The sequence below is a fragment of the Numida meleagris genome, chromosome 11 (assembly GCF_002078875.1).
Source record: "Numida meleagris isolate 19003 breed g44 Domestic line chromosome 11, NumMel1.0, whole genome shotgun sequence".
In the NCBI taxonomy this organism is placed as follows: Eukaryota; Metazoa; Chordata; class Aves; order Galliformes; family Numididae; genus Numida; species Numida meleagris.
Genome location: NC_034419.1, coordinates 15,320,606 through 15,347,594, shown reverse-complemented (window position 1 = coordinate 15,347,594; position 26,989 = coordinate 15,320,606). Strand labels below are relative to the sequence as shown.

Genomic DNA, 26,989 nt, shown 5'->3' with positions numbered 1-26,989 from the left:
TCCTTTTCACACACATGCTCCTTGATTATTCTCTTGTCCATGAGAAAAGCATTTGGTTTCTATGTAAACAGCTTTATTTTTTAGGCTAAGGAAACGAATGAAATAAAAGCTCTCTCCATAAGAAGTGTGCAGCACATCCGTGGCTTGTAAGAAGCTTGCAGAACAGAATGCACTCTGGTGCATCCAGATTTCAAGCCAGTGTATTTCCTAACAGTCTAGTTGGTCTCGTACCTGACCAGCGTGTAAAAGATGATGCCATGCTCTTCAGAGAGCTGTGATCTTAATTCCCTGTAATTCACCCCTGGATCAGGCTCCACCCCGCCACCATCACCTTGGGATGCACCAAAGTGCCACTGCCAACCTCTCTCATGCTGCTCTCAAGCATCTGGAGGACGAGCCCTACCCCTTTCTCTGTAACCTGAAGATGCACGGCTTCTTTTTACTTTAATATTGTTGTGACTTTTTTTTTCTCCTCCCTTTTTTAATCGCTTCGCTGCAAGACTTTTGTACAGCAGCTACAAGTCACGCTCCTGTGAAATACAGCCATGTGAGATCAGCTTTTTCTTTTTTTTTTTTTTTTTCCCTGAGTTACTGAAAGCTACAAAGCTTATTCCTGTAAAATCACTCCCCTCCTCCCAGCCAAGCCTTCCCCTTTGCTAACATTCACCTTCTCTGCCTTCCTGTGGCTGATCCACTCGCTCAGAACGCCCACTTTGCAGCTTGTGGCAGGCCTTCCTGCAGGTCAGTCTCTCCTTGCTGCCTACAGTTCTTTGCCATGGTTCTCTGGCAGCTAAATCCTAGTGCTGCTCAGGGCACGGCTCCCAGTAACCTTAGAAGCAGGCAGAAATCCCTCCCAGGTAATTAGAAGAAATGTAAAATCGCAGTTAAGCGGAGTTATATAAGAGACCGAAGCAAGGTGAACAAGTGTTTATATATTGCACTTCTGCAGGCGGGCATTTGCATGGGTGCAAGAGCAAGGCTGTACCATTCCTGCAGCTCATGTGCAGCTCTCTCATGCCTCAGCAGCATTAATAGAGGCAGCAATCAAAACCAGATTCATCACAAGCAGCCTCATGCCATGAGCAGTAGGGTGACAACAGCTCTCCCACCCCCACCCTGCTGAGGCCACGAGCCATGAAGACATCCGCAAGCTGAGGTTAGAGCCACATTTCCCAGCCTGAAAGAAATACACTCAGTAGTCACCATTAGAGTTTATTTTTCTTCATAACTGTGCAGTTTTTAAAATTCTACAGTAATGATGAAGTCATAGGCTACTACCTTTAAGTGTGGAAACAGTTTTCAAAAACAAAGACCATGCGCTACAAGTGAGGAACAGGCCATTGACTCTTCAGCTGGAATTATTTTCAATAAATACTGATCACTTTAACACTTAAATGGAATGACGTGTTCAGATTTCTACACAGCTCACTATGAAAACAGCATGGTAAGTTACATAAAAGCTTCAACCGTAAGGATGTTTGCTTTATTGTTATATTAATTACTTTGTTAGAAAAAGAGAAACGCAAGAATATCTGAAATGAAGTGTCACCTGGACAACGTTTTTTTCCCATTAGATTTTGCAAGCTGCTATTAGCAAGACAATTCCATCGGAGCTGGTAATTAAGTTAAAATATATATAAAAGAATCCCACACACCACTGTCAGGAGTTGTTACAGGCAAGTGTCTTCATGAATTTGGAATGGGTATTCAATAACTGTGTCTTGACATTTATTGCTTTTACTTGTAAACCTGAAACCCAGTTTATTCTTTTGAAGAGCGTCAGAACTAGAGTCAGTGGAGTGCATGTTTTACTTGTATCTTCGCATTCTGCGTAAGGAAAAACCAAACAAACCACACACAAAAACACACGTACACCTTCATCTACAAAACAGCCGATACAGAATGAAGCAGAAAAAGGTAAGTCCTAAAGTAGCAGTGTTTAAAAACATCATTAGGGTAGAAACCTAATTCATCTAGCTTATCCAAAAACTTTTTTTCCTCCCACGCTTGGGTTTAGTTACACGAGGAAGTTCTCCCTCTCTTGCAGAGAAGAGCAGCTTCTAGAGATCAACAGAATGAAGATTTCAGGGAACGCAAAGATATGTTTTATTGGAACTGAGAGGCACGGTGCCATACATACTCTTCATGCCATGCTTAGATTTACTTAGACTGTTTCCCAGCTAACACAGGAGGAATGTGAGGTGAGGACAGAACCCCCTTACTTGTTACAAGTATTGCACGGATTTACCACTTGCCAGTTAAGCTAGCAACATGGTCTCTATACAAGACCACTGGAATTAGGGGCTTAGAGGATGCGAGAGATACTTATTTTTGATACATTCCAGCTCACCTTGAACACTGCCAGCATGAGGATGCTACACAGCATAACTGGCTAAACTGCCATCTTGGAGAACTGAGATGAAAGGGGCGTTACTCTTACTAACAGACAAATGTGCTGCGAGACATTTTAAGAGTCTGCATTCCATAAGTTTCCATCTCTTCTCCCTTTATCCCCCCCCAGAAGAAGAGACAAGCAAATATGTTTAAGTTGGTATTTGTGTAAACACCAGAACATTTACAACAAAAAAAAAGTTACTTTTTTAATACTCTTAGAGGAGCCCTGAATTCCTTGGAATACTGTATCCTGCAATTATTAATCTGTACCACATATGCATTTCTTGTTTTGTACACAAACTGAAAGCAAGCTTGAACAATAGTAAATAGCAATTACACTCTTGCAACAGGTAAAAACACCACATTGCAGTTGCTTACTCCTTTGCTTTAGATATGTAGTCAACCAGTTTGTTCACACTATCTTCCTGCTGTTCTAGAGCATCCAGTATGATACCCATTGGGGTCTTCTTCAAACCTATTCCTTCCATTTTGTTCTCCAGCTTGTTCTTGATGTTTCGGAGCCTCAAAGAAGCATGGATAAACATCACTGTATAACAAAAACACATTTATTAATCAGTAATGCCCAATGAACGCACAGTTCTTGCAGCATCCATCTCAAGATGTATTCCAAAAGAAGATCTCTGAATGGCTGCTTCAGTAACTGCAAGTATCTATTTAATAATAATAACACTCAAGATAACGTGTGCTGTTTTATGTGCCCCCTTCCCCCAGTCTTGATTTTGCTTTGGGACAACTTATAGAAAGAGTAAAGCCATTAGCCAATTTAGTCTCTTAAGACTTATTTGAGAAAGCTCAGTTCGGCCCTCAGGGAATAGGAAAAATACTTACAGAGGAGAGGAAGAGTGATCCCGAACATGAACACCATGACATCTCCCAAGTAGGAGATCAAGAAGTAGCTAGACAGCATGATGACTATGACAAACGTGGTTGGGTACTGCTTCTTCATCCGGCGGAGTATATCCTTGTTGTGTGATACCCACACGAACCCCAGGAACACCAGGACCACCACGGTACCACCAATGAGCATATTCAAGGGACTCAGAAATCTGGAGAAAAGAGGTGAGGGAAGAGAAGACAAAATAGAGAGAAAAGGAAGTTTGTTTCAGAGCTTTCGAGAACTGCGTCCATGCAGCAAACACCAAGCTACTGGTATCTTTGTTGCTAGGTCGGTAGCTAGCTAGCTAAATCATTAAGAAGTCAGTTGCTGTTGTAAAAGCCTTTACTGACTTCTGATTTTTACCCTGAAGCTCATAAAATAGTAAGTGCAACGCTTTGCTATGAATTAGCATATTTAGATAATCTTTGTCTTTATGTTCTCCTCTTGAACATAGCTGAGCATAATGAGAATTTCTGCGTCACCTTGTTAATGGAGGCACTCAGAACAAGACTGCCTCCCACCCAGGCTATCAATGCATTTGCTTGATATCACACCCCAAGTTAGCGAATCCCAACAGCTGCCAGGGCCAGTGATCAGTTGCCCAAGGTGCTGATCTTCCCCCTGCACGTTACCAAAACCAGGCTCAGCCTAGATGTTCAGGTCAACTAGCTTTTATCATCTTGTTTATATTTACAAAGGGCAAAATGTATGGGAAATGTTGAATATAGAAAGTTACTTTGCTGTTGCTGTTGTTGTTTATGTCTTCGATACTTACCAAATTTGGCATATGGTGTTTATGTCAAAACAAGCACAAGGAAGCAACTTACTGGCAATTCATTATCACAAGAAGGCAATGAACAGTATTGTTCATTATACTCAGCTACCTAAATTGCCTATAGGTACAGAAAAACTACATCAGATCTTTGAAAATACCACAATACTGATACAAACTGTTACACTAATTCCCTTGCCAAACAAACGTTAGATTCTGAGGTAACTTTAAACTGAAGATGCATTGTGTGGGTAGGTGGCAGGAAAGGAAGGCTTTCCCCAGCAGGCATTACTCCTGAGAATATAGAATTGAAACAACTGTTACAACCTAGATTTTCACCCCATTATTTCTTCTTTTAAATTTATTTATACTTTGCTGTTCTGCCTAGCCCTTTATCTCTGAATTAACCCTCTTAACAGTCTATACCTGACTAAGGTAATTTTATGAACCTGCAGGATCTTACCACCAACAGCATGACACATGGAAGCCCAGTCCCAAGCAAATGTGTCTGAGAGTCAGATGGAACTGGACACGTGGGGTAAAGGTTTTGCAGGAAGAAGTGCCAGGCCTGGCAAAGGGGCGACTGCTGAGGTTTGTGTTCTATTATTGTTATTGGAGTTACCAAGCAAACCAAGCCACCGAGTGGATCAGCTTTGGACTATAAACAGCAAGTTCCTTTTTTGGGACCAGGATGAGAATATCACCTGCTTCCAAGTATTTAAGAGGTTGCTTTGTCCTCAGTTTTCACTGATGACTCTGCTTAGCTTGTTTCTGTACTTGTACAAAAGCCAGGCTCAACTATATCTCACTTCTATTGCAATAAGCTCTGTAATTTCATGTGCGTTCTGATTTACTTGCCTGAATTTGCACAGCCCTAATTACACAACAGCTGAGCTCTCTGAGTGCTCACTATGACAGCAGCGTAACGCTGTTCCTGTAAAGCAGTAAAGATTTTCTGCCATCGACCTTGTAGTCAGACTTACTGTTCTAAAGTCATGGGCACAATGACTCACCACTCCACCCCAGTGCTGAGGAGGATGTTATGGTTTGTGGTCTGTGCTTCATATCCGGCACTAGCTGAAGAAATCTCTTTCTGGACTGGCATGTCAACACTGTACCTGCAGTGCCAGAGAGCATTTCCCTAGAGAACAAAGAACCCCCCCCAGAATGATTTCAGAGCCTGGCTCTAGACTCTGTAAGTCAATTGTGCCAACAGGAGACAGGACAACTGGATAGAAAGAGATTAAAATCCAAACTAGTTCCCCACCTGCTTCTGCTACTCATGCTGAAGAGCCAGCATGGCTATTTGGAAATGGTGATAGGGCAGACTCACTTGTTGCATCTGAGTCACTCCCTGCAGACAGCCAGATTATATTTAGCTCTGAATTGTCAATCCTAAGTTTCCAGGCTGGAAAAAGTGAACAGTACTGCTGTGGAAAGAAATCAGCTTCATCTGTGTTCCATTGTAGCCAAAGGAGGGTGACTCGTGACTGTATCACACTAGTGTCCTGTTTACATACATACTGCTGGACCTATGAGATTCTTGAAGTAGAAATCATCTCTGCATCACTGCTAGCTTGGAGTAGAAATGGCCAAACTTACTTGCATGGCTCATAGCAACCCTTGGTTTTGTTCCCAAGAAGTTACTGAAAAAAATAATCCTGGAAAGGACAAAGGGCAAGGCAGAGCTCCATGCTACATTTTCCAGGTGTTGGGGGTAAATACTCTCCAGGCTTTATCTTCCCTGTCCTTCCTCTTACTCTTGCTTCAGAAACTGCTGAAAAGCAATCCCTCTGTGTTTGTAAGGAAAAGACCAAAGACTCATCTGCTTTATGCTCCTTTCTGGTATTACATGGGTTTTGTGTTACTGACTTGCTGTCAGGGATGCGGAGAAAAAAAGAATACATTCAAAAGACCCATTTTCTTGGGGGAAGTTAATTGAATTACATGTTTTCTCAAGTGGGCTGCATTCCAATGCTTACAAGGAAACAGTGAACATAAGTATCAAATGAAGTCATTCAGAGCCACATGAAAACAGATGGGGATAGCAGTTGCCACTAAAAACTGGTATTCAAATTATCAGCCATGTGTCCACAGGCTTCAATATTGTTAATTACAGTTCTGGGTAGGGTGTCACATGCCAAGATCCCCTCCACTGTTTGAATCACCAAAAGAGCAAAATTCACGGTGCTATCTAAAATTCTCCTAGAAATTCATATATAGATATCTCTTCCCCAGCAATGGCATTTTTTTTCAGGAGGGCAGATCTCCATTATGCAGTTTCATTCAGATCTGCTGGCACACTTCTTTCACTAGCACAACATCTAAAGACTAAGAAGGAAAAAAACACAGGCACATTATTTTAGAACAAATATCTGGGGGGAAAAGAGAGCTGTATAACAACCCTAGAAGTCCTCATACAGTTGAGCCATCAGGACTGATACTGGCCTTCTTTATATACAGATCAGTACACAATATAACAAATTCATGGTCAGGCAAATATGCTGGGAGTCTTTCAAAGCTGCTGAGACAAGGTAAGTGGCCAGCCATTAAGCATGTTACAAGATACTTTCTAAATATAATTCTCTTTAGGAGGGATTTGTAAGGCCTCTCAAATACTTTAAAATGTAATGCACGGAACTATTAGCATGGCAGTGTTGTGGTAACTTGATTTTGGGCTGCTCAGATATCTTAAGGGAAGACGTACTTTTTGGGGGCTGAGGAAGAAAACTGCTACCTCTCACTGCATTGAAAGGAGTCAGGATGGCAGGACTAAGCAACATTTGGTGTGCAAACAGCCTAGAGCTCAGATCCCCCTAACGGGATGCTCTACTTCACTGCTCCTTCTGGTAGACAAGATACAGCCCTGGTAGGATGCTGCAGTCTCCAGGACAGCAAGGACAAACCGGCAGGGAAAAGCCAGCACCTGGATTTAGTGCCACGGGTGTCTCAGGGCAACAGTAAGTACCTGCAGTTACTCTGCTGCTACTGTAATTGCTTTGATACAAAGTAAAAAGAGGGGTGGGAAAAAAAAAATAAATAAATAGAAGAAACATTCTTTCTGTCCGCAGGCTGCAGGGACATAAACACTGCGCTGTGTCAACTAGGGCCTTGGGACACTTTGTATCTGTTGGAAGTGGTACCAGAAGATAGCGGAGGGGCTGCAACGGTGGAGGAGTGCTGGTAACTATGTAGCTAAGTCTGACAGCAAAAACTGATTAAGACGCGCTTTTTTTTTTTTAAAAAAACTTTCCTGGATTCATCTTTCTAGACTCTGAGCTACATCTGTCACAGAACTGGTTAGATTCCCCACACAGGTGCACCGGAGTCCAAAGAGCTCTGCTTTCAGTGACTTACAACGTTAACCGTTTCTGGTAGAGCTGCTTCACAACAGCATGCTTGTGCACAGCCTTACAGCAGGAGAGGTAACTGCTCACTTGGAGAATGCACAGCTACAGCATAGGGGAAAAGAGCTAGGCAAGACTCATCTTCTGTACAAGGCAGGAAACCTGCACCAGCACGAGCCCAGAAGCCAACATAAAGAGAAAACAAGCTAGCTCCTTCCTTAAGTTATCTCCCTTTTAGATGACTTTCTGGCTGTTTATTCAGCAGTTGCTGTCATGTCTGTTTCTTCTGCATGTGAGCAGGCAAATCTGAGCAAAGACAATCAGTAGGAGACCCCCAGTCATTGAGAATGTCTTTTTTACTTAGAGCAGCACAGTTAGGTGATTCCATCACATAAGCATAGAGATTCCCTTTTAGGAGAACTTATGCTTGGAAGCGGTGGGCAGGCGAGAGCAGTTACCTGCTTCTTTCCTCATTTGTATTAATTGAAACAACGCTGCAGTAGAGACCAAGTTCTGCTTCTCCACTCCCCATGCTTCTGATTTCAGTGAGGTTACGCAGCTCAGCTAAAGGTAGCATGTAAAACTATGAAAGGTATGTTGTCCTCTGCCTTGCCACTAACCAATCTGGACACAGCCAGGCGACAGACCACAGCAGCCACAGATTTAGCAAGGCTCCTTTACATACAGTTTCTCATTCAGGCCACTTTCAGAACAGGAGTTGGAGTTCTTTCTGCAAAATTGCTGGACCTTTATGAAGGTTTTTGTTTGTTTGTTTTTCAAATGAAGATTTTATCCACTTCATGAAGTTACGTAGCATTACGTTGCAGCAGTAAGTTTTAGAGCGGTGTGTTGCACATTTGTTCATGTTTCATTAGGCATTACAGAAACTATGAATGAGCATTTTGCTGCTCTGCAGCCCTTGTTCTCATAAGGGCATTAACTACAAGCAAGTCAGCTAAGTGGTCTGGGGAGGAAAGAAAATAAAGAATTAAAAACAAAAGAAAAAGACACCCACACTTGTTCATTGCTAGAGGTTATGCAGATGGCCAGTAGATGTTTAAATGAGAAGAGTGCAAAAGGAAAGCAACACTGAACTTCAGGCTACAGAGAAGACACTGTGCCAAAGGATGCAGCACTCTGAAACCCATTACACTTTGTAATACTATCACTTCTATACATACTATTTTTTAGCAAGTACAAGGCAACACAAGCCTAAAAGAAACATCAACTTAAGTAGTTAGTTTGAACTGCAAAACAGAGAAGCCCTTTCATACTAGGAGAAAGTACAGACAAATGCTGCTTACTAGGCAGACTGATTGGTTGGGAGAGAGTTGCAAGCTGTTGGGAGTGCTGTGCAGATATTTCTTAAACTTTGTACCTCCCACAGTGACAAAGCCCTAGCTCAGAGTAAGAATGCTTCGCTCACAGTAAGGTATTCCATACCACACAGAGATATGGAGATGGAGAAATGTTAAAGAGGCCAATTCTGTTGTCTAGGAGGCAGTGAATTAAGCCATGCCAATAAGCACCATTGCCCAGAGATTTCTTGATACCACAAGTACAATTTCCATCTCAGCCCAGCATTACCACAGCTACCAAGCTATTACAATAGCCAAAATATCATCTCTGTATTGAATACCTGCCTCCATAATTAAATGGCTTAAGAACAGGTAGAGTTGGTCATGGGCAAAGTTTAGTTTTGATCACAGAGACCACTGAATTAGCGATTTCAAGAATCCTGCCTGTAGGCCTACATACAGTCCTGGAGTTCCTAAAAAGCCATGATTCATCACTTATCACTCAAGGATTCCTGCCCACTACAGGATGAAGTGCAAGATTGCATCTTAGTCATCAATGTAAATTTAATTGGGATGCCTTTCTTGGCCTTTCTCCCAAAGCTACAGTCCGGCCAAGAGAAAAATCTTTTATTAAAAAGAAATGGGTAGCTTTTCTTTATTGAAGTGTTATCCTGTTCCCTTCGGAATTCTTCTCCCATCCTTCTACTTCAGTGTTGGAAGAAGCAGGTCTGCCACATATCAAAGGCTCTAAGGTGTGCAATAAAAAATAAAACACTCCAGGTTCTTCTTGTCTGTAAATTTTCAATGTTGCAGGTAACTGTTTAATGTAAAGATATTACAATTACAATTCTGGTATTAATCTCTGCCTTGTGTGGCTCTGCTCCTTACCACCACCTCAGTAAAATGGTGGGAAATAAGTGGAAATGTATCACCATCCTTGATCTGATAAGATCAGAGAATAAAAGGGGGAAGAAATTTAAGAGTAAAAGCTGCTGCCATTCCAGTTTTCCAACAGACGATAACATTTGCTTTTGCATAAACGATTGCTTTTATTTACCTCCTTATTTAGAACTGGCTACGGCATTGCACTGCTAAATAAAGGTAGATAAAGAGAGAAGATTAGATTCTGGGTAAAGTGAGTAAGAGTCTGGAAGTCTCTTTTTACTGGTCTAGTTATCTACTACTGAGTTGACTACAGCGTACGGATTTCCACCAAAATTAAGAAGAAAGTCTATGCCATCATGCCAGACCTTGAGCTGATATGCAGCAAAAAGAAGGGAAAAGTGGGGTTCTCAGCCTCTCCTTTCACGAAGCACAGGACAAAAGCTCCCCCCAGCCCAGAGATTCTTCACTGACTCAGATACTGGGTCAATAGCGTCAGCAGCCCTAAAAAGTTACAGATTGCTTCACAAAAAAAAAAAAAAAAAAGGATGGGGGAAAAAAATCGAGCTTCTGCAACGTATATAACAAAGTATACTTCTGCCAAAGCCACTTCGGCCTAGTGGCCAGGCAATCCTCCAATTGAAGCATTTGCACATTGTCTGCTGAGGAGTGTAGGAGATGTATTTCAGTATCCATTTTAAAAGCATAATCATCAGAACCTCTGCTGCAACTCCTGACAAAGAGCTTCCTGATCTTAAAGCAATACTTAAAGAAGAGTCACACAGGCTTTAATTCTAACAGTGATTAGGTGATTTCTCAGTTCTCCTTTGGGAAGCTACAGCTGACACAAGACAGGAAGGTCTCAGTCTCACAAAAATGGATGGGTACTCTGCTTATTTTATATTAAAGTCTTTTCAGCCTGCACTAGGTCAGAAATAAGAAAGACTTGTTCTGTCCCCTCAGCATAGGCTTAAAGCCGCGACAGAGAGCGGAATTTATCTCCTTATTTGTTGGAATCCAGAGTGAAGTTTATCTCTGCTTGACAGCCACGCTGGGCAGATTGAGCCAGGAAGCCGTGATCGCCGCAGAGGAGACAGTGACATCCGGCATGCACACCCACCGCTGCTTTGTGCCAGGCACCCCGAGAAGAGCTGGGTGCCTTCTGCTCGGGCAGCCCGTGGGAAACAAAAAAGCAGCTCCCAGATTTGCTAGCCGGCCACAAAAGGAATTAAAAAACACGTAAACCCTACCCAACGGTCCCAAGCAAGCCACCCCCCACCCAACACAGACGCAAGGGGAGCTGTATATTTGGGAATATCGCTACGATCCGTACCAGGGGGTGGGCCGCGGAGCCCCCCGCCCCGCAGCCGGCCGAGCCCCACCGCCGCTCCCCCCCGCGCACTGACCCCACGATGGCGACGACGGCGGCGGCCACCATCAGGTAGTTGGTCTGGTAGTAGAGCAGGTTGCTGACCACCCGGTTGTTCCATTTCGAGATGTCCTTGAAATCGGGCCGGGCGAAGCGATCGGAGCCGGGGAAGAAGTCCTCCCAGGAGCGCAGCGGAGCCACCTGCACCTCCATGGCTGCTGCCCCCGCCCCACCGCCGCGCAGGCCTCGGGCTTCGTGGTACCGCCCCGGGGCGGCTCCGGGCCGCGGGGAAATGGAAAAGGAGAGCCGCCACGCAGCTCTTCGCGCAGCCGGCAAGGCGTAGACGCTGCCGCCGTGCTTTCGTCACTGGTGGTCGTACGTTCTGTTTTGTTTATTCTGCACAAGTGTCACGCGTGGCGGCAAGCGGGGCGGCGCTGAGGCTGGAGGGGCTTCTGCAGGCGAGGGAACAGCCCGGGGTCACGCTGAGGGCTGCAGTGAGGTGGCTGTGCCCTGAATCCTCCACCCGGAGCTGCGGTGGGCAGCCCGCAGCTGTGATGGCTCTAACTGCCATAGTTCACGTTAGAACATTTTCGGTGCCTTTACGCTTCATTTCGCACGGCTGGAGCGCACGCGCTTGGTGCAGGTGTGTCCCAGCACACCGCCTGTGCCTCAGCAGTGAGCCGGGTGTGGCCGTAATGCCTGGGGCTTATGGCAGCTTCTCACGTCAATCTACAAAAGATTTGCATTCCTCAAACTGCATTCAGGAGCCTGAGGCCATAACCACAATCCCTATGCGCGCTGCACGTCTGCTTCCCACCTCCCAGCTCCAGCACCGCTCCTCGGGCAGCTCTGCACGCAGACCTCAGTGCGTCTGTGTGCTCCCAGTGAGAGCTGGGAAAAGAACAGAAAACACTTGAAAGCGTAGCTGGCGTGATAGAGCTGCCTGGCGGAGGCATGACTGAGGCCAACTCCATCTCCACGTTTGCCTTTAGTGCAGGTTGTACAGCACAATCGCCAGCACACACACGCACGCACGCACGGTCCCTCAGGATCCCCGGCTCCATGGCCGCCCGTCGCGGCGATGCACCGCCCATGATGGCGCCGCGCATGGCGGGAGCCCGGCGGCGCGCGGGGCACTGTGGGAAGCAGAGGGAAAAATATGGCGGATGGTGAGGAACCGTAAGTGCCCTGTATGTGCGTGCTCGGCCGCCCCTTCCCCCCGCTTCCCGGGGACGGGTGGGCCCTGGGGTCCCCTCTCCCTCCTCCCCGGTCTCTGTAGCGCGATACTGACCCTTCTTTTATTCTCTCTCTTTTAGGGAGAAGAAAAGAAGGAGGCTAGAGGAGCTGCTGGCGGATGGGTTAGTGCGGGGCTGCGGGCGAGCGGGCTCCCGGCCCGGGATAGGGACAGGAGCAGGGACAGGGGCAGGCAGCGCTTGCTGAGGGGCGGCTGGCAGTGAGGGGAGCCGCAGCCCCGCAGAGAGGTTGGGCCAGCGGGCGGCTCTGCTGTGAGGGCCGCAGACAGGGGCTCTGGGAGCAGGAAGATTGAGGGCGTGAAAGGAAGGGGAAGGCGAAAGGGCTCTTGACCAGCAAGGACTGGGGATGAGGAATCTCCTGGGGAGAGGACCGAGGGGCTCACCCGCAGCGGGGGGCGGGTTGCAGGCTTGAAGCTTGGCATGATGGAGGCTGGTGTGCTGAGAGCTTTGTGACAGGAGCGGGAGAGCTGCTGCTGGCTGGGACCTGGCAGGGCCGCTAGGCTAGGAGCAGGCGACTCAATTCTGGCTGAAAGTGAATATTTCAGGCTACAGAGCAGCTGCTTCTGCTTATTAAAGCTCTAAATTCTGTGCAGCCTTGAAAACTAACATGCAGAAATCCTGACCTCATCTGCTTCCATCCCTTGACTGTTCCCTTCCATCTCCTCGTGGCCCTCTTCCCAAAGCTCCCGGAGCGGTACCGCCCGAGCGCTGGGGTGAGGGTCACTGAAATCCTGAGGCATGTGGGGTGTGGGGTGCATGCTGCGTCCCGTACAAGCATGGAACGTTGGGTGTGCGAAGGTGGCAGGGAAAAGCGTGGGCCTAAAAGGACTGTGGTGCTCTGATATTTTGAACCAAATCTAGAATTCACTAAAATGCGTACAAATTTTGTTAAAGTCTAATAACGCCAATACTTGGTCATGCTGTAACAACACAAGAATAAATGCTTAAGAAACAGCCTGTCTCTGAAGTTAAACATAACACCTCATGTTGAGTTGCTGGTGTTTTTCACATCTCCACGATGTCCAACTCTGTAAAAAAACAAGCTAATATATTTTCAAAAGTGAAGCTAGGTCTTACCATCTTATCTCTATAAAGAAAAATTCACATCTAAACAGAAAAGAAGTACAGCTGCTTAGTGGCTGTTTATACGGCCTGTGTAGAAGGATTGAAGAATCCTTCGTAATGTCACCAGGCGTAACGTCTGTACTTGTTTCCAAAACAAGATAAAATCCATGAAAGCAATAATTGTGGTTTACATTCAGCCATATTATGTTTGCAGAAGTTGTTGTTTCATTCACATCCTGAAAACTGATTTAAAACAGCTGAGACCAGGGTTCAGTGGAGGAAGAACTTCATGTCTTCCTTCCCTCCTAAAATCTCATTTTGATGCAACTGGGAACCTTACAAAAGTGCAAGTTGGAGGTCAAAAGATCCTCTATGAACTTAAACTTTTTTTCTTTTTAAACAATTTATTTAAGAGTTAGGTTAATGTACCTAAAGCAAATAGTCAGCCAGGAATGAGTTCGGTCAGTAATCAAAATACAGGCAGAATCTGATATGTTTATTGTTGCATTTCAGTTAAGCTTTTCTCCCATTACTGTAAACTTTTTGCACATTTCTGTCCTAGAAGTTAAAGTCACCACAGACATACTGTTTTGTCCATCTTCTGAATTCTGTGAGGATCAAAAGATTCACTCTAGATGTGACCCAAGGAAGTAATAAATTCTAAACATTAATCAGCAGTTATTGATACAAATGTTCTTCATATTTTTTCATAGGAGGAAGCAAGTCACTCTTCTTATTGATGGTGATCCAACCTTTCAAAGCTCATTTATAACCAGCTTAGTTTTGTATTAACATAGTGCAAACAATCATTTGTATTCATGTGTGGAGCTCATACTTAAAAAGGGAGGTGTGCTGTGTTAAGGAAAGGCTTGTTCCTCATAGGTGATCTTACATTAGAAAATTACTTAAGTGAGCTGATTTTGAACTATTCCAGTAAGTCACTTAACAGTTTAATTTTATAGTTATGTACTACTAAAAGTGACCTGCAAAAGGGGAAAAAGGGTAGTGAGAGTACTTCATATAAAATTCTGTCTCTGTGATTTAGAATAAGAGAACTGCAAATTTATTTTAATATTTTTCAAGTCAGATAGTTATTACCAATGGGCTCAGGAGACAGCTGGAAAATGAGGGTGTCATAAATACCACAGTACTCATAGCAGGTGAAGATTATTCAAAACGTGTACCTTTTCATAGCTGTTTAAACTACTTACTATAAAGGTTCAGATGAGATAATGTTGGGGCACATTACTGTTGCTCTTTTAGTGCCTCCCAACTGCGGTTACACGGTGATAATTGTAAATATGTTTTGTGAACTTTCTTAAAGAGACTGTCAAAAAAAATTACATACTCAACTTTGATGAAGCTCTCAAAATCTAAAGGGCAGCCCTATTTTTTTTTTTTTGGTGCCCTCTTCAAGTGCAAGGGAAATAAAAGCAAAAAGAGTAGACCCTTTTTTTTTTTTTTTTCACTTCAGGTCAACTTTTACTAGTAACAGCAAAATCAGTGGGATTTATTGAAATGCCAGTTTTTTTTCTTCTGCATGTTTGTGTTACCGCTTTCGGGTTCCACCGATAAAGCCCACTCCTGCAAATGTTCATGCACATAACTTACACGCATATATGATCAACATGAATACGTGGATACGTTTGCATGAATGATCGATAATTTACTTTTAACCTATTCAAGAAAAAAAAGCACGTTTTAGAAGTGTGGCTATTTCTCTATGGTTTTGCAGCTGAATTTACTATGTTCTGTGCAGAATGGCTGTTGATGGTGGGTATGGGGACTCTGGAGACTGGGAAGGTCGCTGGAACCATGTAAAGAAGTTCCTCGAGCGATCTGGACCGTTCACACATCCTGATTTCGAGCCAGGCACTCAAGTGAGAAACACTTACTTTAAATTAAAAAAAACCTGTAGTGTTGTGTTGGAAACTAGTGTAAATGGTTTCATTAATTGACCACCAGCAGCATATGAATAGTAAATCTCCATGAAGACCATGTATTTCAATTGGTGAACATTAATATTCTAGAAGAATGTATTGTATTCTTTTTAGGCGAATTTATTTCTGAATTGTAAACTGTTGGCTACAAGCTTGCTGTTATGTGTAGAAATGAATTTTGCTGTACAATGTAATAATTATTCTCCGTCTTGCTGTTTCACATGAAAAATAGCACTGTTTGTGTTTTGATTTTTAGCTAATTAGAGACAGTAAAGAATTTCTTGTACTTAAAGAAGATTAAATTTTAATACTTACAGAATTGGGAAAAATATTCAGTAGGGAAAAGCAAAATTTAGGCTCTTCTAATTTTCATCTGCTTTCCTTGTTTCAATACGTTTTGTTTCAAAGCTTACAGTTGAATGAGTTTAACCTTTTTAATGTGCCATTCCATTATTTGCTACTTTGACTTTAGAGTCTAGTAGGATAGTTAACAGAAAAAAAGAATCTGGCCAGCGATGTTTTCTATCTGTTTATGTTTATTTTGTATTATATATAAGCAAGCTTCTTGGAGGAAAAACACTAAACTGAAACTTGTCCTTAAACTGAGTAATAATAAAATTGACCTTACTTTTTTTTTTTTTTCACAGCCAAATTAATACAAAGAGAATACTGATACCAAACAAGGTCTTGCTTTCCTTTAAGTTGAGATATAGGAATTACACGAACTCAACAACTGATTAAAGTCCAAGTATAATTACTCCTGCAAGCTTTAACTATTTTATTGATCTAACTTGTTTTAGATGAGGCTTACTGGGCACTGAAAATTTATGACAACACAATTATAAAGTGTATGAAACAAAAGACAAATCATACCTTTCCCCGTATAGTGTATTAATTTTTCTTTGTTTGTTTTATATTTTCCACAGGCGCTTGAATTTCTGTTAAGCACATGTAAAGTACTAGTTATTGGAGCAGGAGGATTAGGATGTGAACTCCTGAAAAACCTGGTAATTACTCAGTTTTCGTCCTTTGTTTCTTAAAATCTTAGTTATTCCTTGAAATGAGCTTGAAAGGTGTTAGTGTAAGATGTTGTACTTTTTTACTTCTAGCTATCTCAAGGCTTGTCCTGAGGAGCAACGTGCTGCTGCTTATGAAGTGTAGGAAAATGCTCATTTACAGCCTTAGGTGCTGCCTAATGTTGGGAATTTTCCTCAGTTATGAGATCCTGGGAAATGAACTATACTAAGAGTAGCTAATGAAGAGTTTGGTATTAACAGTCAAAACTGAACTTAATTTTTTGTGTGTTTGGATTAATTCAAAGAGAGGTTGGAAATGCTGGACTTATGTTCTTTAAAAGTGAAAGCAGTAGAGTCAGTCTTCCTGTGTCTGTGGTGACATCCTCCTCGTTGTTGGAATCCATTTGGCTCTCTTTGGCTTCTCTCCAGAGCCTGAATGCTCAGGATTGCGTCTGAATTGCTGAATCCAGTCTGTGTAATGGAAGCTTTATTCAACATGCACTATCCTCTATGGAAATGGCTAAGGAGGAATAGGTATAAGACCAAAGAAAGTATACTACAGAATTACTGTAGTTTTCTTGACAATGGCTTTAGCTTGTAAAGGATTCTCTGTGTGCTCTGAGAAGCAATATTTAAGTGTTTAAAATGCAGCCATGGCATTGTGTGCTATCTGACATTTACCCATCAAATGTGTATGAGTTTAATTTTTCTATTGCTCTATTTTTCATCCTCACAGCCTCTCTTATTTGTCATAATATATCACTTACCATCACTTAGTTTGGACTAACACTGTAGTAGTTACTGTAGTGTACGTGCTTCCATTCAACAGTAAGAACTTCTGTCCTTACAGTTTACATGGAAAATGTGTGGATTGATATAATAAATTGTTATGAAATACAGTTTCTATACCAGCAGTTATGTGTTGGTTCATTTTACTATGGTATTCATTTCCTGCTATTTCACTACACTACAGAATTTCTCCAAACTTGATAAATCAATCACCTCATGTGAAGTCAGGCATTCCAGATCAGTCAAGTTAGGGTTTTGAGTTCCAGCACTTGTGAGTAATGTTTTTCTGGTACTGCTTTGTTGCTGCTCTGCTTAAGCAGGATTTTTCTTGAACACACTGTAAAAACTCCAAGGCAGTTTTCTTTCTTTGAAAATATAGTGCTGGTGAATTTAACCTCTGCCTAGAGCTGCTGTATTGTGGGATTATTGGAGCATAATGAATTCACTCTGTTGCTGACTTACTGAGAGGAAGGATTTGTGTGAGTTAAGGGTTTTCATAAATCTGCCATGTGTGCTCAGTCCCCATCTTTCAAAGAGTTTTTAAGTTATGATTTATTTTTATCATTTTCAGAAAGAAACACTCATAAGTAGATCTAGATGACGTTCACGTGCATTCAGTGTCTTTGAAGAGGAGGCTCAGGGGAGACCTTATCACTCTCTATAACTACCTGAAGGGAGGTTGTAGTGAGCTGGGGGTCAGCCTCTTCTCTCCTGTAACTAGTGATAGGACGAGAGGGAATGGCCTCAAATTGCACCAGGGGAGATTCAGGCTGGACGTTAGGAGATACTACTATTCTGAAAGAGTGGCCAGGTGCTGGAATGGCCTGCCCAGGGAGGTGGTGGAGTCACTGACCCTGGAGGTGTTCAAGGAACATTCAGATGTGTTGAGAGATATGGTTTAGTGAGAACTATTGGTGATAGGTGGATGGTTGGACTGGATGATCTTGTAGGTTTTTTCCAACCTTGGTGATTCTATGATTTGACACGCCGGTAAAAAATATCTTAAGGGCTCCAACATGTATGTTCCTCATGTCTCAGGCCCACTCTTCTCTTTATTAGGCTCTTCTGATCTGCTTTGATCATACTGGGCAAAAGCTGAACTTTGATCTGTGAAACAAAATGAGTGTTCAGCACTAAAGGTACCCAACATGACGTACAGAAATTCTTACTGCTTTTCTTCCAGAGGTTAATTTCTGTTCTGAAAGTCTTTAGTCCACTTGTTCATTTGATCAGTCAGTTTCGAAGTGCAGCGTTTAATGCGGTTATTGCACGTGGGATGTACAAAAAACCATAAAATAAGTTTGCAAGTCTTTGTAAGTGACAAGATTGAGTCTTAATGGAAAAAAAAAAAGTAGAGCAGGGGACTCAATTTTTTGTGTCACTTCAGGACACCACAAAACATTTCCCTTCTCTAAAGCCAGTGCTTTACAGCATTTAGTTCTCCTTTTTTTTTTTTTTTTTTTTTTTTTTTCCCAATAGACACTTTTGATGTACACCAAATGTGAGGGAATATTGTGAATTCTCCTTATAGATGAGCTTACGTCTGTGTGTTATGATTAGGTAGGGGAAAGCACTGTTACTTTCAGTAGGACATTGTCTTTGAAACTGAAATGTTGCTAATTCCATCTGTCCAAATACCAGTGTTAGCAACGAAGCATTTTAGCAAAGAAAGCTGACATGCCAATCTGCACAGGGAACAAAGAACAGCTACATTTGTTCCTCCAAAGGTTGCCTTTTAAGCATTTGGAATGAATCTTGCAGCACTGCAAGCTTTTCATTGCCTATTAAGTGAAATTGCCTATCTCTTTTCACAGGCACTGTCTGGTTTTAGGCAGATCCACGTTATTGACATGGATACTATAGATGTGTCCAATCTTAACCGACAGTTTCTGTTTCGGTAAGTGTTATTTTCATGACTTGTCCTTTGTCCCTAAAAAATATGTATGAATACGATCATTATTTTGGTTGGACAAAGTGTCACGAAAGGTTTCTGAACTTCCATATCTCAATAGTAAAATAGTACTTGCAGTTAACCAAATGATTCCTTCATTTTTATTTTGAGACCTGTGTTGTTAATGACTGATGAAGATAGCAACACCAAAGTATAATGCACACAAATAGAGATACCAGTTTTCCCAGTACCTTTTTGTGGTTGGATTATTTATTTATTGATTTATTTTTGTGCTGATAACAGTTGTTTCGTGGATAGACTTTGCTAACTCTGGGGCTCTCACATCTGATGCTTTGCAGGAATGTCTTAATGTTATCCATATCGATAAGTTGTCCAATGGTAATAATTAGTCACTTAACACAGTATTTGGAAATAAACTCTCAAAAGATTGAATGTTACTAGAATTAATGCATTTGTAATTCCTTTTTTTTTTTTTTCTAGACCGAAAGATGTTGGGCGACCAAAAGCAGAAGTTGCAGCAGAATTCCTCAACAGTCGCATTCCCAACTGTGCTGTTGTAGCGTATCCTTTTAGAGTGAAGCAGTAGCCCCAAAGACTTCAAAAAACCTAGAAAACTCTGTAGGTGGTAAGAGTATCTGAACTATTTTGCTGCAGTCCTTTTTTGCTGTGCAATAAAGAACAGATTCATTCAGCTGATGGTTGAGAATTCTTTCCCAGAGTGGCTTTGACATGCAGTAAATATGCACGGGGAACCAAGCCTAAGCTTTAAGAAACTGTTTTGTATGTTTCCATCGAGTCTTTTTATTCAAATTAGATATTCTCATTTTCACTGGAATGTTAGAATTACGGGTTTATTCACCAGGGGGTTTTGAGTATGTAGCGTAAGGCTTGTTCATTTACAAACATAGAGCAGCACTGCTGATGTAGGACTTTGTAAGAGCACGTTTTGAGCTTCCTGAGTAGTGTTCTCTGCTGTGCTTTCTCCTGTGTGTGAATATGGCACTGTGGACCTTACTTGTTTTACCAGTTGCTACAGCATCAGCTGTGGGAACTTTGAATATTCTGATCACTTAATTTTAAAAGAACACCTCATATAAAATTATAGTGATAGCTTATATCATGCTTTGGCTTTAGATTAGCAAATAGAAAGCCATAAAATCAGCCACATTATATTCCTTCATTGTGCTTACATTCAGATATTTTAAAAAGATTCAAGACATGGATGAAAGCTTTTATCGACGTAAGTGGTATTTGTTTGCATGCCAAACATGATTGGTGCTTCAGGGGAACACTGCCATTGTTGTTTTTTGCTGTCTTCATGCTAGCTAGATGGCCAATTATTTTAGACTTCTACAGTGTACTGAATGTAGACTGGTTACAGAGGTAACACAGACAAAACTTAAATGTATCTGTCTTCTTGGTGACCTAGGAAAGATGGTTAAACTTGAGACAGTTCCTCTGGAAAAGTTATAGACAGAATGCATTGGTTGTCTTAAGAAATGTGCACTAGTATAGACTTTAAATATCACTTTTTCCCCCCCTAGAGTTTCATATTATTGTTTGTGGGCTGGACTCTATAATTGCAAGAAGATGGATAAATGGCATGCTGGTAAAGTATAAAATTTTCTTAAAGCCTGGTTATTGCTTGAGTTTATGTAATTAAAATTGATCAGCTTTGCATAGAATATGTCACTAAAATGAAAAAAGGGCTGTTGAAACTCACAGCTTTCTGTATCTTCTACCTTATTGTTGTTGTGAAAAGGATAAAGTGCATGCTCTCTCATGTGCCTTTTTCTTGAGGAGTATTAGTCAACGTTTGAGCAGTGCCTTGAAGGGGTTATTTCAACATTAGGGCACGTAACTGGGGCATTGTGCAGTTGGGTTTTGAAAATCATGAGAATGGAAGTTCCACAGCCTCTCTGGGTGCTACCATTGTGATTTTTTGTCTTTCATTGGCTAAGTACTTGCATTTCTCCAGCTTGTAGAAGTTGTCTTTTGTAGCCCCACTGCTACAGCATAAAATGTTAGGCATTAAACTAAGTAGATACATCACTGTAAATTTGTTTACAAAGGAATCACTATTTACCAATATTAAACCAAGCAAGAACTAACAAAAAAACCCCAAGCAAATCCTTCCAACCAGCCAGCCAACTGTTCTGGTTTAGTCTAAGGAAATAATAGCACTTGCTGTGTGTGGGTGGAGAGGGGGATAAGATGGTAGATAAAAATCTTGTGCGCCAACAAATAAACAGTGTTTTATGGACATAAAATAGTTCACATACTAAGTGTTCAGTCTCATGTCATACCATTAAGAATAAAATTGTTACAGATTTTTTCCTGCAACTTGCATAATCAAACAAACAAGACCATGACAATGTCCACTTTTGTTCGTTAGATGTCGTTTTTACATTACGAAGATGGTGTACTGGATCCAAGTTCCATCATACCTTTAATAGATGGAGGGACAGAAGGTTTCAAAGGGAATGCTCGTGTGATTATTCCTGGTATGACAGCATGTGTTGAATGCACACTTGAACTTTATCCCCCACAGGTAACAACCATGGATGTTTCCTTTTTTTATATATATCCCATTGTCTGGTTTGATTGTTTCTTTTCCAAGTACTATACATAATAAATTAAATCCTTTTTTTCTGCTTTTCTCCCCACCCCTGACCACTCAGGTCAATTTTCCCATGTGTACTATTGCATCTATGCCCAGACTACCAGAGCATTGTATTGAGTATGTCAGGATATTGCAGTGGCCAAAGGAGCAACCTTTTGGAGGTAATTATTATGTTGCGTTGGCACTAAGGTAACATTTCTAATTTCAACAGTGTTGTTTTGAGTTAGGTGTACACCCCTACAGCCTGACCTTCTAACCAGTGTGGTGCACTGTACTTTGGAAACTGGGCCTTCTCTGAGCTCACTCAAACTCACTCTCCAGTCCATTATTTGTTCCTAAGTACTGATAGGTATCTCTTTCTCCTACTGCACAATGTCTTTCCTGACTCAAAATATAGCACATGACCTGTCTATAAACCTGTGAAATTAAGACAGATTATACATAAAATGTGTTACAACTTAGTATGTTCATAGAAATTATGTTTTGATTATTTGAAATGTCAAAGTGTCAAGCATTAGTATTTAAATGGAGTACTATGTTTTACACAAATTAAAACAAAGAATGTTTTTAGGCAAAAAATAATGCTGTATTTCTGAAGAAGTCTTATAACCATAACTTGTCTGTAAATTGCTGCAGAAGGTGTTGCTTTGGATGGAGATGATCCTGAACACATACAATGGATTTACCAGAAGTCTTTAGAAAGAGCATCACAATTTAATATTAAAGGGGTTACGTACAGACTCACCCAAGGTAAGGGTATGACACTTTGCTAACTAATGCAGTTAGCCTGGATTGGCATTCTTCGCGTTTATTAAAAGTAAGCTGGCAGCTGTGCTGGGAAAGAAATAGTTCTCTTTTCCCTTTAACATCTTAAAACAGAAACAAGCAGCTCATCTCCTGTGCCAGCACAAATATTTTATGATGAATCAGACATTTAGCATTTTGTGATGAATCATAGGAACTTAAATCTGGGACAGAACTGAACATTCTTTTTTCCATTTTATTTTTAACCTGGAGCAACTCCACAATTTACATTACACTGTTACCATGTTTGCCAGATCAAAAAGTAGGAGCAAAAGAATGTGATTTGCCTCTTTTAGCATCAGCAACAGTTTATGCCAGTTTATGCTGCGTAAGACTGTAGCAGGTAGGTTTTTGGCATAGATAAATGTGAACTCCAGTTCTGAGATACAGTTACATGTGTGCAAATGGCTGCACAGTTTTGAAGCATTTGAACATAGCTTCAGTATCAAGTATGCAGCAGAAAGAAGCCGGAGCATGAAGTTTTTATGCATGTTTTCTCGGGTATGAAGGGAACACAGTAAGTCTATACCAACAGGCCAGACTTCTTAGGAATTTTCTGTCTTTTTGGAAGGTGTGAAAAATGAAAAGGGAGCCTCTTTGTTTCTTAGAACAAACCTGTATGTATAGGAATGCTTGCTTGATATTGGTCCACGTACTGTGCTGTTTGACTGGATGGACTGGCTAAGAAGATTTGGATGAAAGTATGGTTACAGTTTGGCAAGCTTGTTCTTGCACAAGGAATACCAAAACCAAGTTTTTTTCCTTCATGCATTTCTCCAGTTAACCAGCAATAGAACTGAGTTTTACATTGATTTCTGCTGCTAAATAAATACACCATACTTGTGTTTAGAGTTTATTCACTAATTCTCTTTGTGTAGTATCATTTTTTTCCCTTAATATCTAGTCCTAAAATAGATAAATATGCCAAAGTACTTGAGCAGCCTGCCATTGTACCTCACTGATATAGAAATTCCTGGAAAGTGCTTGAAGTACCTTTGGGTACACCCTTCTGTAATTATTCTAGCTTAAAATAATCTTTCTGTATGGTTTTGGAAAAAGACAAAGCGATATGTTTTGTTTTTACAGGGGTTGTAAAACGAATTATTCCAGCAGTAGCTTCTACAAATGCAGTAATTGCAGGTATGCTGAAAGAACCAGAATGTCATTTCTTACTCATTTCACCTCTTCTTTATCAACTTTTTATTTTTTGTAAGGTAAAAGTTTAGAACAGGGAACCTGGGGAGGATAACTGTAGCTTTTGAATGGGTCTGACTTATTCTTACAGTCTTGTTCTTGTTTCCCACTTGGAGAAACTGCATGTGATTGTGTATGCATTTTAAGCTCATGTATGACGGGGAGTGGGCAAAAGCATTTCAGACTTGAGAAAAAAAAAATAATAATTGGAAATACAATATATACGTTGAACATAATCTCAGATTAGTGCCAGTTCTCTGGTGGTAATGCATGGAACTACCAGCTGCCTTCAGGTGTTTGTATTTCCCTTTCTGAAGCTTTTTTTGGTGGCTTCTTGGTGACAAGCTTGTGCACTGATGTCTGCGTGTTCTAAGATGGATGTGGAAAACAAACAAATCGTTTTTTGTTTTCTTTTTCTGATTCCAGCTGTTTGTGCCACTGAAGTATTTAAAATAGCCACAAGGTATTTCATTTCTTATTAATAACATACATGGCTCCCAATATGAGAACATGTATTAACGTTAAATGTGTTTGTCATTACAGTGCATACATTCCTCTCAACAACTACTTGGTGTTCAATGACGTGGATGGATTATACACGTACACATTCGAAGCTGAAAGAAAGGTCAGTGCCATGGAAGGCTTGCAGGGTTATTTCTTTGATTTTTATTGAACTTAGTGCAGTTTGTATCTGAAACTCGCTATTGAACTTCTCTGGCCCCTGGCACTATACCCCAGTATTTCTGAAGTTTGAAAAGCAGAAGTTATAATGTTATTAGTCTAGTTATTTTCTGGGATATTGTTTTCAGCATGTAGGGTGTAGAATTTTTTATTTTTTTAAACCTTGTATGCTTTCGGGGTGGTGGTTTGTCCATGTAGCATAGGAAAGTTGGAGCGTTTGTCTCCAGATCAACAGATACCTTGTTTGATGTCCTCATAACAGAAGATTTTCTTCTACTCATCAATTTACCAAAAACTACCGCATCGTATATGTTACAGCATATTTCGTTTTTGCCTGCTTAGCCAAAGTTTCCTAATATTTGGAAAAGTAGTTTTTGATATAGGGGGTTTTCTTCAGGCGACTGTGGTTAGTGCTTGTGTAACATCGGTATCTAAAAGGTTTGTGATGTTACCTGCGGAGGAAAACAGTCTTAGCTTTTTTGAAAGTGAATCCTGGAGATTTCTCCTGTTATACATAAAGCACAGTTTAGGGAATAAGATACAATCTTAAGAACACTCAGAAGCAAATCTTCTCAAAAAAGGTTATGACAGCAGTTGTTTTGATAGACACAACCTGTGCTCCTGTGGTGCTTTGTTTTAGGAGAACTGTCCAGCTTGCAGCCAGCTTCCCCAGAACATTGAGATTTCTCCATCAGCTAAATTGCAGGAGATCTTGGATTACTTGACAAATAATGCTTCATTGTAAGTATGCAACTATTCTGACTTATTTGATAATTTTAGGTAATTTAATATTTCAAAAAAGGTAATTTTTACTTGTATTTTTGCCTGAGTGTCTGTAGCTTTTTTTGTTATTATTTATTTTTCATGTTTTTTATATAGGCAAATGAAATCTCCTGCAATCACAGCAACCATGTACGGGGGGAATAAAACACTTTACTTACAGGTAAACTGAACCTTCTTAATTTTTTAAAATAATTTTATTTAAATTTACTTGCCTGAATTTGACAAGAAATGTTTTGAATTTTTTATTTTTTTTTCCCAGACAGTAGCTTCAATTGAAGAACGAACAAGGCCAAATCTTTCCAAAACACTAAAAGGTAACATACAGTTGTAACATGGAGGTTTTCAAGATACATTATATATAGAATATATATATATTATGTATATATATATTATAGTCTATATAGAAAGATAGTCATTTGGTTTCACCCCTCTGTATGGCATGTGTTGCTTTGTTAACAAGTGCAGTGTGCTCTTCTTAGACTGTTCTGGGGTGAACTTTGAATTGCTTCACCAAATGACGCCTGTCAACAGGTATTACAAAAAACTGTAACAAAGCAAGCTGATAACTGATGTAGATTAATGGTGCTTCGGTAGTTGTGTAGTTTTTGATAAGGTCAGTTAGTTTCAGTTCTGTTAGCTGAATTAGATGAATATTGGTTTAGCTAGTGAGTAATTTGCAGCTTTATTTCATCATATGTATGGTTTGTGTGAAGGACATTCATAACTTTTTTTTTTTTAATTTAAACTTTTCTTTCTGTTTTAGAACTGGGACTTGTGGATGGCCAGGAACTTGCAGTTGCTGATGTTACTACACCACAGACAATGCTGTTCAAACTTCACTTTACCACTTAATTTATGCATAAGTAAACTGGTTATACAGCGAGGGAAATCTGTACCCACTTTGTAAAACAAATGTACTCTGTGGATCTTAAATTAACCTGAAAAGTTCGTGTTAGCACTGGCATTGCTGAAGGTTAGGTAATACAAATGAATCACCATATTTCAGAATTTTAAGTAGAAGCCAATATTTGGTGGATTATATTTGTATAAATACTTATTAATGTACAGAACTCTGATGTATAGGAATACACTTTTTCCCAGTTTTTGTGTCAAAATGTTAATGCTGATGTGCTTTCAGACACATGGAAATTGTAGAGTGGCCAAAAGTCGTCTTGTCTTTTTAATTTTTAACATGTATGCATACATGTATATGCAAAGCAAGACCTTGAAGAAAGAACCTCTGCGCCTGGATTCAAATCGCAGCACTCCTGAGTGCTTGCTGTCACCGCAAATCCAAGAGAGGGCAGCAGACTAAAATGAGTGGTTTCCTCTCATTGGATATTGAGATTTGCTCAATTGTATGAAACGTGTGAAGTATTGAAGAGATTACTTTGTTTGCAAGTAAACATAGAAGGGTGAAATGAAAACTACGTGGATTTAGGGACATGGCCGTTTGCAGTCACCAGTCAGCTGCTGCACGCAGTACTGCAGAATTATGTTCAAGTGTCATCAGTGCTGTTAACATATTTATTAATAAAAACCCATAAAGGTACCATAGTTTGTGGCTTATTTAAGAGTGCGTGTAGCCACAGTTGGAAAAACATTGCATCTTTTGGCTGCTTTAGTCGCATCTTTCTTGTTTAAAAGCTGTCCAGTGTTTAGGAATGTTAAAGGGAGCAGTGTAGGCTGTGGGAGCAGCAAGTTCAGATACTGAGCTTTAAAAATTATTCCATTTGTGGTATGCTTCCTGCTGCGGCCAGCGGCCGAAGGAGGCATTAAGGTAAGGAGCGGGGAATGCTTATGAGTGTTCAGCGTCTCGTCTGGAAGACGGAGGGGACGGGAACCAGCGAGGGCCGGGCCAGGGTCAGCCCTCATCACGACAGGCGCTGAAGCGGAAGTCGTACCTCACCGCCATGACAGATACCGAGGCGGAAGTGGGCGTGGTGCTCCCTCCGCCATGACAGGTACC

At 41.1% G+C, this 26,989-nt stretch overlaps 2 protein-coding genes across 8 annotated transcripts; one reads left to right on the top strand and one right to left on the bottom strand.

The window, feature by feature from the left end:
* On the bottom strand, positions 1,197 to 11,212 carry ARL6IP5 (ADP ribosylation factor like GTPase 6 interacting protein 5). The gene is made up of 3 exons (XM_021409058.1): positions 10,998 to 11,212; positions 3,244 to 3,461; positions 1,197 to 2,941 (listed from the first exon to the last, which is right to left on the bottom strand). Exons 1-3 carry the CDS (start codon positions 11,171 to 11,173, stop codon positions 2,769 to 2,771), a joined length of 567 nt encoding a protein of 188 aa, XP_021264733.1. The 5' UTR covers positions 11,174 to 11,212; the 3' UTR covers positions 1,197 to 2,768.
* Positions 11,223 to 26,573, top strand: UBA3 (ubiquitin like modifier activating enzyme 3). Of its 7 annotated transcripts, none has more exons than XM_021409053.1 (18): positions 11,223 to 11,335; positions 12,277 to 12,318; positions 15,038 to 15,158; positions 16,145 to 16,225; positions 18,838 to 18,920; positions 19,416 to 19,496; positions 20,132 to 20,175; positions 20,480 to 20,544; positions 21,331 to 21,486; positions 21,617 to 21,719; positions 22,195 to 22,308; positions 23,449 to 23,502; positions 23,983 to 24,019; positions 24,100 to 24,181; positions 24,878 to 24,978; positions 25,117 to 25,180; positions 25,280 to 25,334; positions 25,784 to 26,572. In XM_021409053.1, the coding sequence occupies exons 3-18, from the start codon at positions 15,039 to 15,041 to the stop codon at positions 25,870 to 25,872; spliced, it is 1,329 nt and encodes a 442-aa protein (XP_021264728.1). In that variant the 5' UTR covers positions 11,223 to 11,335; positions 12,277 to 12,318; position 15,038; the 3' UTR covers positions 25,873 to 26,572. The 7 variants fall into 7 exon arrangements, with proteins under 7 accessions (XP_021264728.1, XP_021264722.1, XP_021264723.1 ...); XM_021409047.1 differs by lacking the exon at positions 11,223 to 11,335 and adding an exon at positions 11,970 to 12,129 and having other exon boundaries at positions 25,784 to 26,573; XM_021409048.1 differs by lacking the exon at positions 11,223 to 11,335 and adding an exon at positions 12,002 to 12,139 and having other exon boundaries at positions 25,784 to 26,573.